This window comes from Chiroxiphia lanceolata, chromosome 16 (assembly GCF_009829145.1).
Source record: "Chiroxiphia lanceolata isolate bChiLan1 chromosome 16, bChiLan1.pri, whole genome shotgun sequence".
NCBI classification, from domain to species: domain Eukaryota; kingdom Metazoa; phylum Chordata; class Aves; order Passeriformes; family Pipridae; genus Chiroxiphia; species Chiroxiphia lanceolata.
In genome coordinates this window covers 15,507,852-15,521,538 of record NC_045652.1, presented here as the reverse complement: position 1 = coordinate 15,521,538, position 13,687 = coordinate 15,507,852, and the positions used below count along the sequence as shown (strand labels likewise).

General features: G+C 50.6%; 1 protein-coding gene and 1 long non-coding RNA gene across 3 annotated transcripts; one reads left to right on the top strand and one right to left on the bottom strand.

Moving 5' to 3' along the window:
• Positions 1-13: 13 nt before the first annotated feature.
• LOC116794985 lies at positions 14-2,543 on the top strand. Of its 2 annotated transcripts, XR_004359934.1 has the most exons (3): positions 19-151; positions 1,355-1,490; positions 1,598-2,543. It is a non-coding gene; the product is annotated as an uncharacterized LOC116794985 (long non-coding RNA). The 2 variants fall into 2 exon arrangements; XR_004359933.1 differs by having other exon boundaries at positions 14-151; positions 1,355-2,543.
• A 4,879-nt stretch (positions 2,544-7,422) lies between these two features.
• GFER (growth factor, augmenter of liver regeneration) lies at positions 7,423-11,482 on the bottom strand. The gene is made up of 3 exons (XM_032704267.1): positions 11,271-11,482; positions 10,579-10,790; positions 7,423-10,075 (listed from the first exon to the last, which is right to left on the bottom strand). Exons 1-3 carry the CDS (start codon positions 11,475-11,477, stop codon positions 9,913-9,915), a joined length of 582 nt encoding a protein of 193 aa, XP_032560158.1. The 5' UTR covers positions 11,478-11,482; the 3' UTR covers positions 7,423-9,912.
• Between the last annotated feature and the right edge of the window lie 2,205 nt (positions 11,483-13,687).

Sequence of the window (13,687 nt, the reverse complement as noted above, 5' to 3'; positions counted from 1 at the left end):
AGGTGCGCGCGGCCGGCGCGGGGCGCGCTCCCTCCGCAACGGGCCCGGGCTGTGGGCACGGACAGTGGGACAGTGGGACACTGTGACAGTGTCGCCGGGCTGTGGGCACGGGCACTGTGACACTGTGACACTGTGACAGTGTCGCCGGCAGGTGGGTATGGGCACCATGGACAGCCAGTGTCACTGTGCTGTGGCTATGGACTCCATGCTATGGCCGTGGTCACCGTGCCACAGCTGGGGACAGTGTGCTGTGCTTGGGGACACCATGGTACTGCCAGGGCGCCTTGCCACTGCCAGGGTCACTGTGCTATTCCAAGAATTACTGTCCTGCGGTCACTGTGCTGCTTCTGGGGATAACATGGCATAGGCAGGGACAGGGTGTTGTCACCAGTGTCACTGCACAATGGCAGGGGCTACCTGTGCTATGGCCAGGGCAGCCCCACGCCCTGCCAGTGCCCAGGCTGTTGGCAGGAGGGAGATGCCATGCCTGGAGCACGGGGAGGTCACTGCGCTGCTCAGCTCAGCTCTGCTGCAGACACTGACCCTCAGACAACACCTTGTCTGTGTCCAGCCCCCCAGAAAGGGTGGCTGTCACCCCTTGGGGGACCCTCAGAGGCTCAGCTATAGTAGAAGAGACTCAATGGCCGATCACAGGGACCTCCCTGAGAGCAGAGAGGAGGGTTTGGCGGCCGCTCATCGCTGTTCCACACCCACAGCTGGTGCAAGAAAAGGGAAGTGAAGATGGACAGGGCCAAAGCTCTTGCTTTCCTCATGCAGGATAGGGGGCACCCAGATCTGCCAGGGGACTGCAGGAGGCCAAGCCCCCATCCTGCTCCCTCCCCATGGACAGTGGGAAGGAGGAAAAAGAAGAGCTTTAGAGGGAAACCCTCAATTACTGGGAAGGGAGTTCCCCCCGCGGCTCCAGGACCATCTCCTGAGTTAGTTTTCCTAGCACCGTGATGATGATCCTGGTTCCATAGATACCGATGCCATGACAACTCTGACATCACCCGTGCTTGGGACGGGAGCTGCAGGAACGTCGCAGGGAGGAGCATGCGGAGCTGTGGGGCCGGGGGCTTCTCCAGGCTCCTCGGCCAGCTCTTCTCCCACCTGCCGTCCCTGCGGCTCCATCTCCCCTCGCAGGGACCAGCGTCGCTGCCACACCACAGGGGGTACCTGTGTCCAGGTGTGCCCAGCCCCTCACACACACAGCCGAGGATTCCCGTGCGCTCGGCCCCGTTTCCAGCTCATTCTGGCCCGTGGCAGCTCTGCCAGCCTGTTCCCTCTGGCAGGTGGGATCAGGATTTAACTGTTAAAGCTCATGGTGATGCCACGCACTTTTTCTCAATTACAGGTGAGTCATCATCTCTCTGGGCCTATTTCTGAGTTCCAGCAGGAAAAGCAGAACCCAGCCTTTCATTCCTCAGTGCCACCAGCTCAGCAGACATCACGCTGTACTATGCAAAAACGAAATGGCCACGGAGACAATGGTGGGTTGGTCCCTCCTGCTTTCCTCTGGCACGATGTCTCACAGAGCTGGCCAGGCACTGCACCCCAGTGCCAGGAGCATCATTGCCAGCTCATCCCTGAATTGCAGGTCAGGAACAAAGGCCAAATTAACTGGAAGGGATTACCCCAGGTGGGATTTTCAATCAGCTTCGGCAGTTTAGAAGCAGCTGCTCCGGCGTCCTCGAAAATCAGTTTCATGCTTTGAGAACAAACCATCCCGAATCCATCAGCCCAGAGTCACGATGGCAAGGGCTGCCCTGCTCCCTGAGGGTGCCCAGTGCCAGGGAAGCAGCATGTTCCCGGGGCTACTGCACAGGGAATCATCTGGACCTCTGGGATCTGCTCCTGGTTTTCTCATGATGTTGGGGAAGACACTTCAATTCTCCCCCTTTCTAAAATGTCTTGCCCAGCCCACCTGTCCCAGCTGGGACAGGGATATTTCAGACAATGCAAAGCACAAAGCACCAGGATCCTGCCTGAACTTTTCAGATGTTACTGTAGAAGAAATCATCACCATTTCCAGACAAAAACATGGCTTATACACTTCCAGGCACGACCATGGCGCATCAGGCAAAGTCCCTACTGATATCCCTGCTCCTAAACTTCTCCCCTTTCTTCATCCCTGCAACCTGTGCTGTGTGCAGTGTTTGTACAATCATTTCTCACGTCATGGGGTGCCAGTTTTCTTCCCCTGCTACAGCACAGATAAAGCTCAGGAGGTATCTCCAGCCCACACACAAACTGCTTTTTCTGTTTCACTTCCCGTTGCTGCAAATCAACGGATACACAGAGCCAGCCAATAACAGGGACGGATATTGCACCTTCAACATTTTCCCCATCAAATGGAGAACAGCAGCAGTTGGAAATGGCACTTTCCAGAGCATCAGTTCAGTTTGAACAAGTTCTGGCTGCATTTACCACTCCCCCTGGATTTCAGTGACAGGACACAAACAGCAGCACACAGACAAGCACCTGAGATCTGTCCGTGTTCCGATTTTACAGGAGTTTAATTAAAGGTATGGATTTGCCTCCTGCTTCTTGTAGTCATGCTGACTTCTTAACCTTCGTTTTCATCACAAAAAAGCAATCAGGTTTTACTCAGGGGTAATTACATGGACATGACAACCCGGAGGAGACAAGGTGGGGGGCTTTCTCCTTCTTCAAAACCTGTTCAGGTCAGCCCTACCCACTCAGCCAAGGGCCAGGATTGGGATCTGGCCCATAAGAAGCTGAATAATGGACAAGACCAGTTAATATGTTTTCTTTAGCAGGACCAAAGGAATTTTCTCTGTGGCAGTGGGATGCTCCTGATTTGGCAGGCAAAACAATACATTTTCTACTTAACAGCTCTGAAATAAAATAGTTGTAGAATCTGGAATGGTTTGGGTTGGAAGGGACCTTGAAGACCATCTCGTTCCAACCCCTATTCCATGGGCAGAGACACCTTCCTCTAGCCCAGGTTGCTCCGAGTCCTCTCCAACCTGGCCTGAGACACTTCCAGGGATGGGGCAGCCACAGCTTCTCTGGGCAACCTGTGCCAGGGCCTCACCACCCTCACAGGGAAGAATTTCTTCACAATATCCCATCTAACCCTGCCCTCTGTCAGTGGGAAGCCATTCCCCTTGTCCTATCACTCCAGGCTCTTGTCCCAAGTCCCTCTTCAGCTCTCCTGGAGCCCCTTTAGGCACTGGACTGGGCTCTGAGGTCTCCTTGGAGCCTTCTCTTCTCCAGGTGAACATGCCCAGCTCAGCAGAGGGGCACCAGCAACTGATCAACTCAGTGGCCTCCTCTGGACTCATCCAACAGGTCCACAACTCCCCGTGGTGGGGACCCCAGAGGTGCTCCAGGTGGGAATAGTGATGTGCAACTGCCTTGTTCTCAGAGCAGCTCTGACAGTGTGCTTGGAGTGCAGCTGCTCTGGCTCAGCAATCCCGGTGTGCAGGACCCAGTGCCAGCCCCAGGGAGCTGCCCAGGCTCCGGCCACGTTCCCAGCCACCAACTCCAGCAGCTCCCCGAGGTCTGACCCGGCTCTGGCACAGGTGTGGGTGGGAAAACAGCTTGTCCTTCCCATTCCCTGGGCAGCAGGCCTGAAGTAGCACTTTGAGATATGTTCATTTAGTTGTTGCTCTGAAGTGCTTTGCTTGCCATTCATTAGAGCTCGGCTGGTGCTGCTTTCAGCCCTTAGAAAAACAAGAGCTCATGGAAGTGTTGAGAGCTTAGAAATCCGCAGTGCCCAATGGCAGAGAGAATGGACTTCCTGGTGAGCAACACCTTACCTCACTATCACTAGAAAGCTCTAGAAGCCTTCCACCCTAAGAGATCCAAAAATATTTGGAAGATCATTTCTGAGCTGGTTACTCATCCACTTGTGAAAGGCAGCCGTTTCTCAGGTGGGATCCAGCAGTCACTGTGCAAGGATAAACCCAGGAGAAGTGTGCCAGAAAAACACGTGGAAAGCTTTACTGACTGAACTTCGGGGTAACAGAACTCAGCAGATTGAGGGAGCACTGGCTTTGAACAGGAGAGCTGATATCTCAGTGTTTGCATAAAACCCAAACTGAACAAAACCCCAGAGGGTTTCAAAATGCCTCTCAGTGGTGCAACTGTGACACTGGTGACAACACCGTGCCCCTGCCCATGCGCTCAACAGCTCATCAACTTGGTATTTGCTGCTTCTCCAAATATTCCACAGCGTCAAACGGTTGGGGGGTTTTGGCAAACCAGTAATCTAATCTGATTCAGTCACTGCTCACCACTCTGCTGGAAAAGGGGAATAGGATCCCTTGGGGTTTTCCAGACTGGCCTCCTTGGGACCACACCATTCCCCTCGTGCAGGGTCTGACCACCCAGATGGCTTTGGTGCTTGTCCCCTGCTCCCTGCAGGTGAGGCACCAGCAGAGCTGGCAGGTCCAAGGGCACAGGGCAGCTCAAGCCATGCCCAGACATGAAGAGCTTCCACAATTCTCATTTGAGCTCTCGTTCTGCTGCCAGGAGAGCTCTCCCAGCTCAGCCCTTTTGTCAGTGCCATTTCTGCTCGTGTTACACCAAAAAACAAAATTTTCCTGGGGGAAATAAGGGCCACAGTGTTTGTGCAATGAATGAGGTGTTTGCAGTGTTATACTGAAAACAAGAAAAGCTTAATTTCTTAACTGAACATAACACTAATGGGTCCTCAGACTCACAAGAAGGATGTAACCTGATGTAAAGGAGATTTGTGGGATGGATGGAGCTGAGTTATTTTATAACTGTGAATACTCTCAGGCCCAGGGCTGTGCAGCACAAGCACATTAAAAGAGATTTTCATCTAAATATGGAACACAGGCAAAGGCTGTCGAAACTCTATTTTTATCCCCATTTTGCAGAAGTGGAAGTGTGGCTACAGAAGATGAAGTGACTTACCTGTGTCTAGCAAGAAGCTTGTGACCAAGAACTGAATTTTGATCTCTGAAGTCTCCAGCCACGTGCCTTGTCTCACACTTTGCATATCTTTTACCCCATCTAAGCAGCAGGACAAGAGGCACAGTCACTGAATCCACTTTTTTGCACTCCTGGTGGCTTGGGCCAGATGTTAGGGGTGGAAGAAGCAGGGAAAGCCCAGCTTTGCCTGACCACTCTTGTAACTCAAAAGGCAAGTGCCCATCCAGCACCATCCAGAACTGGGACACCTGACACTGGTGCACAGGGAAACATGGAAGCTTTGAAATAGCTGCCTGGTGGGACAGACATTAAATTAACTCAGCTGTTTTCTTTCTCACAGATCTCCTAATCCAAAGCAAAGCTCCACAAAACTCTGTGGGTTTTCTTCCTACCTTTTCCATGTAGCAGGGCTGGGCTGCATCCCTCAACCTCCAAAGGAGCAGCTTTGCTGGAGTCATGACTGCCTTGTGATCTTCCTTTTGCCTCTATAAAGCATCCAGAGCAGGTGACAACCATTCCAAGGAAGTCTGATCCCTTCTCTGACTGGAAACAATCCTGTTTCATGACTACTGTGTATTGTTCCTGTACCCATGTCTGGTCTGTGCACACGCTCCTATTAAGAAAGTCACTGTCACAGAATTATCCAGTGAAGTTAATTCACCCTTTCCAATCTTTTAATGGTCAAAAAGTGCCAGAACTTCTCCATATCTGACAACTATGGGCTGAAGATCAGGTAGGAAACGTGCTGGAAACAGAATCCAGTGTTTTATTATTCTTCCAAGAACAGATTTCAGCTGCAGGCAGAGAAATAACATCCCTCACTTAGGTAATTTTACAAGAGGTTTGCACAGTAGTTTCGAAAAGTAACCGAAAAGTACCAAAATCTCCTCCCAACATCACAGGAAAGGGATTAGGATGAGGTAAAACGTGGTATCTGCAGCAGCCTGTTCCAGAGAGGAGTAAGAGATGGGGAAGTCAAGGAAATACAAGGAAATAACGGAAATGCAATGAAATCCATCCTCTGTGGCCCTCTGCTGTTGGCTTGGTGAACTGTAAAGCAGATTTTCCCTGTGAAGCACATTGCAGTGACACAGAAGCCACCTGAACTGAGTGACAGCCAGCCTGGCATCAGCAAAAATGTTCATGAACACTTCCCTGTGGGATGTGCCAATCCAGGGCAGTGTCCCAGCTGATCCCAACGCTGACCCTCGTCCCCTTGGACAGTTCTGCGTTCTAACTGCTGATTTCCCTCCCTCCATTAGCTTTCTTTTGTTTTCCTTAGCCTTCCAAGGTTTGCTTTCCCTGTTTTATTAAATTCTCTATTAGTCTACAAAGTCAAGAGTTGACTCCACACCACCCTGTTGGCTGTTTCTACTGAAGGGCTTAATCCTGACTACACAAAATACTCCACTGCTCCTCTCCATCATTCAGACATAAACCCTGAACAGCCAGGAATGGAAAACCAAATCAATAATGATGGGAAGGGGCAAAAAAACCCAACCCAAAATTTAAACCCTCCCCTCTCCAAGCCTGTGAAACTCCAACAGGAAGAATATCACACACTGCCTGGAACAGGCTGAGGCAAAAGACACAGAAGCAAAGCAATTCTTGTGAATCTTACTGTAAACAGGACACTGTGTACACCCAGCACACTGCAGAGGAACAGCTAATCCCTGGAAAAATGTCAAAGGCACAGTGGTGCTTCTACCAACATCTGCACTGTTACTTGCTTAGCAACTCTGCCTGCCATCCGTGGAGGGGACGAGTCCCTCGTGGCTCCCTGCTCTTTGCTTTCTGAGAAAACACAAGAAGGAAAAAATAAAAATGAACTCCAGCTGTGAATGCAAACCATGGAAACAGCGAGGAATTTGGGAAGCTGCAAGGTTAGTCAGGTACCTGTTACACAGGAGCAGCTCCCAAGCAAGGCCCCACGAGCTCCCTGGGCAGCACCTGCTCCTGGCCCTGCTCCTCCTCACAAGGGCTCCTGGTATGGAAAGGAAGCAGCTTCCCTTTCCTGGGAAATGGGATGGGATGTGCATGCTCGTGTGGTGGAGATGACATTACAAATGTCCTGAGCCACCCTGCTCCAAATCAGCAAGATCTGAGCTGCTCCCAACGCCAACACTGCCCTTAATGCTGTCAGCAAGTAAAAAAATCCTGAGATCCCATCAAAATTCTTGCTAGTCCCCACATAAAACCAAACTCTGACCTGACAGGACCCGGTGCACAAAATCCCTGAATTTTTGTAGCTCCTTGGCCTGCAGAGAATTCCATCAGTTCAGCAGCACAACAGAAAAGGACCAGGAGCAGCCCCACCTTGTCTGATCAATCCACACAGAATCCCAGAACCTCACCTGAGCCATCAAGCTAAAATACAACAGTATATATCTATACATATAAATATACAGAGATATAACTGGAATATGTTGGCATGCAGAGGTTAGACACACCAGCACAGTATAATCCCTTTTCCTACCATCCCATTCAGTAGGAACTAGGAATGAACTCAGTTGTTTTATTATTTTTACATCAACGGGAAATATAATTTGAATACAGAGATTTTTAAAACTAGATTTAATCAAGTGCATTTAGAGAACTCACTATCTTCTGTACATGAGTACAAGTATCTCCAGAGGAAATTCCTTACCTAAAATTAAAACTTGTGGTACAAATGAGCAGCAAAACAAATCCTCCCTCTCCTCACACAGTCAAGTCCACAGAGTTGAGGATATGCCTGAGAAATGTTTAAGTCAAAGCTCTTCTGCCAAGCTAAAAACATGAGAGAACAGAGTGCAAGCACAGATTTTACCAAATGGCCACTTAGCAAAGATAGAATCTGCCCTAAAAACATCCTGGCAGCCACAGCTGGTGGCCTCATTTTTGGGAAGCATTTGCTAGAGATGCCAACTTCAGTTTTAAGGCTCTTCCCTACCCCTGCCAGGACAGGACACACTTTTCCTCCCGCTCACCTCCCCCACCTCCCTGAACCACACAAGGTGACCAAAACTGTGGGTTGCCACTGCTGCTCCCCCTGATTTAGAGCAGGATTCACACTCCTTTTCCTCCCTACACTCCTAGTAAATGCTTTTTTGTTGGTCCCCTCCTCACTAGTGGATACCATTGTGTTTCATTTTGGGGACTGAATTTATTACCAAAAACACAAAAATCTTGGCTGGGATTTATTTGTTCCAAAAACCTCAACATGCTGAGAGGAAAATGTTCTGAGCACTTCTAATAAACTGAGTGATACCTTCTTTCATAAGACAGATCTCACACTTCCTGCAGTACCTTATCATCACTTTGGCTGGGGTTGTGTTTAGGGACATTTATAAAGAGTTCAGGAGTCACCAGTCCACAAAATGTCCCATCTTGTTTTAACAGGTCTGACTTGAAAGGACTTGCCTGTGCCATAAAACCACTACAATGTGTTTCCAAAGTTACTGGTTTTCTAACCACTGAGGAGCCCCACACACAGGTGTGAGGAGCAAAGTCTCAGACAAGAGCTGTCATCGCTCCAATTACAGCAGCACCATTAACATTTCCAGTTAATGCTCACTAGGAAAGCAAGGGTAAAGTTACAGGTGTGCTGGGGGCATGAAATAAGGAAGCTTCACTAAAACATGCAACAAAACCTCAGCAGGAAGCACAGGAGGAAAAAAACCTGCTGTTGTCAGGGTTTGTGCAAACTTCTCCCAGCCAGAAGTGCAGGAAGGGATGAGATCATGACCTACGTGAGGAACTTGAAATGATTTGGACTCTGTAGGTGTCTCCTTTTATACAGGCCTGTGTCTCCTTTTATACAGGCCTGTGTTTTGTGCATTGTGGGGTAACTGATTTGTAGTGTTACTGCTCTGGACTCTGACATTCCCACTTACCAATACAGTGATGCAGCACAGCTGACTCAGGGAAATACAGAGGGTTTGGGTTCTGACCAGTTCCCACCGAGGAACCCACCTGAGGGGCTCCTGTGAGTCCCCTCTGCAATAAAGATGACATAAAGCTGACATCACAGTCCTCAGCAGGACTCAGGTACTTCCAGGGCCTTGTAAAGCCCTTTTCTGGAGAGTTTTTTAGCTGGGGATTACACCAGAGTATGCGCCAGGCCAGCAAGTACCAATCAAGAATTTAACCTCAGAATAATTAAAGCTGACTATGCTTCATCACAGTCATCAGTCTCGAGCTATTTTCATGCCAGACAAAGGTCCACAGCAGAAACAGAGAGGTTATTTGCTTTAAGAATAAGTAGTTCAGTTGAACTTATCACCAAATCACTTCTGGATCCAAAGAAAATTAGCAATTCACTTAAAACATCTGAATTTCACCCTGTTGATACTTTGTTCCATTTCTCAAATGAGGAGATGCTTTTAGTTTCCCTTTCTGCAATGGCCTCTTACATGATAAATTGAAACACAAAACCAAAATGAGAAATCTAGGCTCCGTGATTTTAGTATTTAAATTAAATGTACCTGCCCTCAGGCCTTTTATCAAAGGAGCTGGATGCAAGATTAACAAGAAACACTGGAATTTCTGGAAAGAGAGATCTGAGGGTACAGACTTGGCACTAAACCCAGCCATGAGTTTTCTCTATCAGAACAGAAATGAAAATTACAATTAATCGGATGCATTTTCTAAAACATCAGGGTAGTGCCTGCAGAGAACACAACTGTGTTCAGGGAAAATGAATTCTAAAGAAATGCCCCTAAAATCAGGAAATGTCATCATGAAAAGGTCTCCCCGAGTTTCTCAGTGACTCAATCTCACAGGGTTCTGGCAATTCCTGTGCCAAACATAAGGCCTCAGTCCCTCAGGTAACACATTAGTGTAATCACGTATCAAAATATCATTAGGATAAGGTTTTCCAATCTCCCTTCACCTTTCAGTCTGTCACACACACACACAAACACAGTCACTGACTCTCATGTCTCCCTGCAGTGCCCTGACAAGGGTTGGATTGGTGTGTTGGGCTCCCAAGGCAGCCCCTCCGGGTTAATCACAGCTCCCATCCTTCCAGCCATCCCGCCAGCGCTCATCCACACGGGAGCAGTCAAATTCAGCTTTCCCCAGTTTCCTGTTCACTTCGTTGTGAAGAAGACACAGCCACTGGGAGAAGTTACTCCTGGTGCTCGTGTCTGGTTGATTTGTCCGTAATCTGCAAGCAGGGAAGGGGAAACGAATGTTACTTCTTTATAGTCACCAAATTCAGTACCCACAGCAGGCACAGAGTCCCAGAGAAAACCCAGGGAGAGCACAGTAATTATCACTAAATATCTATAGAATACTGACAGCTGCAGCTTGGCTTCATTCACTGCCTGGTCCTGGCAACTGGAAATGACACAGACAACCCAACAGCATGGGGACAGGTGTTTGTTTTTTGACTAAGTGTACCTGTGATTGATGCAATAATGGAAGAAACCAGTTCAGGTAGCTACAAACCCCAAACCCAGGAAGAGCTGCTGATACGCAAAATAGCTGGGGCAGCCCAGCATGTCTGGCAAGCCCCTCCAGCACCAAAACCTGCTGAGGACACTCACCTCTCCCTCAGGTACCCAAAAAACCCACTGAGGACAACCACCTCTCCCTCAGATGCTCAAAAATGCTCTGAGGGCACTCGTTTCTCCCTCAGATCTTCAAAAACTCGCTGAGGGCACTCACCTCTCCCTCAGGTCCTCAGCGCAGTGCTCGCAGGGGTAGAACTTGGAGAAGAGGTTGATGAAGTCCCTCATCTCCCTCTGCTGGGTCCCGGAGGGCCGGTCGGGGTAGTATGCGGCCATGGTGTGCAGGAAGGCCCAGGTGCTGCGGCCCAGCTGCTCACTGTCCAGGGGACAGTCTGGCGGGGGCTCCTTCTCCTCCGCGACCCCCAGCTCCTGGAGCGGGAGAGAGGGTTGTGAGGGGACACCGGGGTTTGGTGGGGAAACAGCCCCTTTGCGCTAGGTGGGAAGGTGAGATGGGGGAACAGGTCCTTCACGCCCTCACTGGGGACACGGCAGAGCCCCCCTCAAACTCTCAGAGAAGCTCAAACTCTCATTTGAGCCCCCTTCACGCCCTCTGAGGGGGGTTAACACGGCAGAGCCCCCTCACACCCTCATTGGGGACATGGTAGATCCCCCCTCACACTCTTACTGGGGACAAGAGCAGAGCTCCCGTCACACCCAAGGAGAAGATGGACATCCCCTTCACACTCCCACTGAGGAGAACCCCGTGCCCGGCTCCTTCACGCAGCTCCACACTTGAGGGGGCAGGATGAAAGACTGAGAGGACTCTGCAGGGGCTGGGGGGTCGCCAGCCGCCCGCGCGGTGCCCCGGGAGGCTCCCACCGCCCCTCCCGCGGGGAAGCCGCTCCTCACCGCGCCGCCCGGGGCCGCCTGTTTCCTCTGCTCGCGGAGCCAGCTCTTGAAATCCGTGCAGGCTCGGCACGGCTTCTTGGGCGGCTCCCCCGCCGCGCTGCCCGCCGCGCCGTGCGGGGCGGCGAAGGGGAAGGGGAAGGAGCCGCTGTCGGTACCCGGGAACGCCGCGGAGCCCCGGCCCGCGCGGCCCTCACCGGGCGCCGCCATGTTGGCGCGCGGTGCAGCACGGGCCGGGGCGGCGCCATTGGCGCCCGGGCGCTGTGAGGGGGCCCGGCCCGGCCCTGCCCGGCGAGCGCCCGAGTGCCAGTTTGTGGTTTTTTGGGGTTTTTTTTGATTATTTTTTTTTTAACCAAAACAGGAGCAAACTTTGTGTTTAAATATTGTGTTTGAGGAGAACACAGCGGGGGGTTTCTTTCATATGAGCCTCCCGCCTCTAGTTGTCCGCTTTTCACCTCCCGTCGCCCCTCAGGTGTGGCGGGGCTTCATGTCCCCCTCAGGGTGTGCAGAGGGCTCTGCCATGGCCCCGCCGACGGTGTGGGGGGGGCCTCAGCCATTGTCGTCCCCTCAGGGTGGAAGGAGATGGGGACAGGGAAGTGTGAAAGGGGTCTCCATCTTCTCCCCCGCAGCGTGGCAGAGGTCTGCCCTTGTCCCCACTGAGGGTGTGAAGGGAGGTCTACCATGTCCCTGCTGAAGGTGTCAAGGACTGGTTCCTCCCAGAGAAACTGAGCACAAATATATATATATATATATATATGTATGTATGTATGTATGTATATGTATATATGTGGTCTGGAGCATCTTATGAGAAGAGACTGCAGGATCTGGGCCTGGCTAGTCTGGAGAAGGGAAGGCTGAGAGGGGATCCCATCAATCCAGACAAACATCTCCAGGGGTGTCACAGGATGGTGCCAGACTCTGCTCAGTGGTGCCAGTGACAGCACGAGGAGCAATGGCCATAAACTAAAACACGAGTTCCACCTCAGCACGAGGAAGAGCTTCTTTCCCTGGAGGGTGGCAGAGCCTGGAACAGCTGCCCAGGGGGGTCATGGAGTCTCCCTCTCTGCAGACATTCCAACCCAGCTGGACAGTCCCTGTGTCACCTGCTCCAGGTGACCCTGCCTGGGCAGGGGGTTGGACTGGGTGGTCTCCAGAGGTCCCTTCCAACCCCAACTATTCTGGGATTCTTGGATTCTGTAGTATGTACATACTGTGCGTGGCAGAGCTCTCCTACGTGCCAGTGGCACCTCAGCATTATCTCCAGCACAGTCATACAATCAACAGTGCGATTTAATGAGCAAACAAGTGGATAACTCGATTCTGAGTCGTGCATCTCTATCGGAACACGCCCATATGAAATCCTACATGTTTTTAACACCTGTCACATGCTTGTAAATCTGTATTAAGGAAAGATTTTCCTCCTTTCGAGAGCACTGGCACGTGTCACCCCAGGGCAGGCACGTCGAGCCCTTGCCTGCGGCTGGGAGGGGTTGGGCTGCTCAGGGTGAAGGAGAGCCCAGTCCTGGCCCCAGACCTTTAGTCTAGAGTGGACATTTGGCAGTTTTCCTTCTATTCCCAGAGAGCCACAGGCTTGTGAACACATGGGGATGGTGACCCAGCTCCTGGGAGATGGTCTGGCACCCATCAAGCTCCAGAACTGGGTCTTTCCAGTTGGAAAGGTTAATTAGCTGTGGCTTGGCACTATGTTAAAAGCACTTTGATTTTTCTTTATCCTGTGGTCTGGCAGATGTGACCACCTGCAGCACATCCTGTATCCAGCCTCTGAGACAAGTGGCCTTAGAGAGTTCTTGATGGGAGTCAGAGGATGAAAACTTGGAGACCAGCACAGACTTCCTCTCTTCCTTCTTTTTGGCTTGCCATTAGAGTTTTGGGGACCACAAGATAAGTCTCCCACTGTGGGAAATGTGCTCCAGAATGTGAATTTTGTAGCCACTCCCACTTTTCTCCTCTTCAGGTCAAGTGAAAAATATGATTATTTTATTTAACACAAACAAATGTATGTCCAGGATGGAGGTGGACCAAAATATCATCTTATATATAAATAAATGTGTGTATATATGATACATTCAACACAGCGTGGTGTAAATGTTTAGTAGGAAAAGCATCATTTTAGAGAAACCCCTCAAGGACTTGCCTTCAAAAAGATTTCAACACTTGGTGTGCTTCACGTGGAAATGGCTGAGCTGTTTCCTGCTCTGGGGAGCACCGAGCTGATGGTCTGGATCTCCATCCTGTTTACCAGTGCTCCTTTTTAAAATTTATTTGCAGTTTTATGAGAACATTTCTTTGCTGATATCCGTGAGGGAGGGAGAAGCCACGTGAGTGACTGACAGGAACTGCTGGAATGGCTTTGTCTACAGTTCTAGACAACTATAAAGCTGAATTTCACACATGAAGGA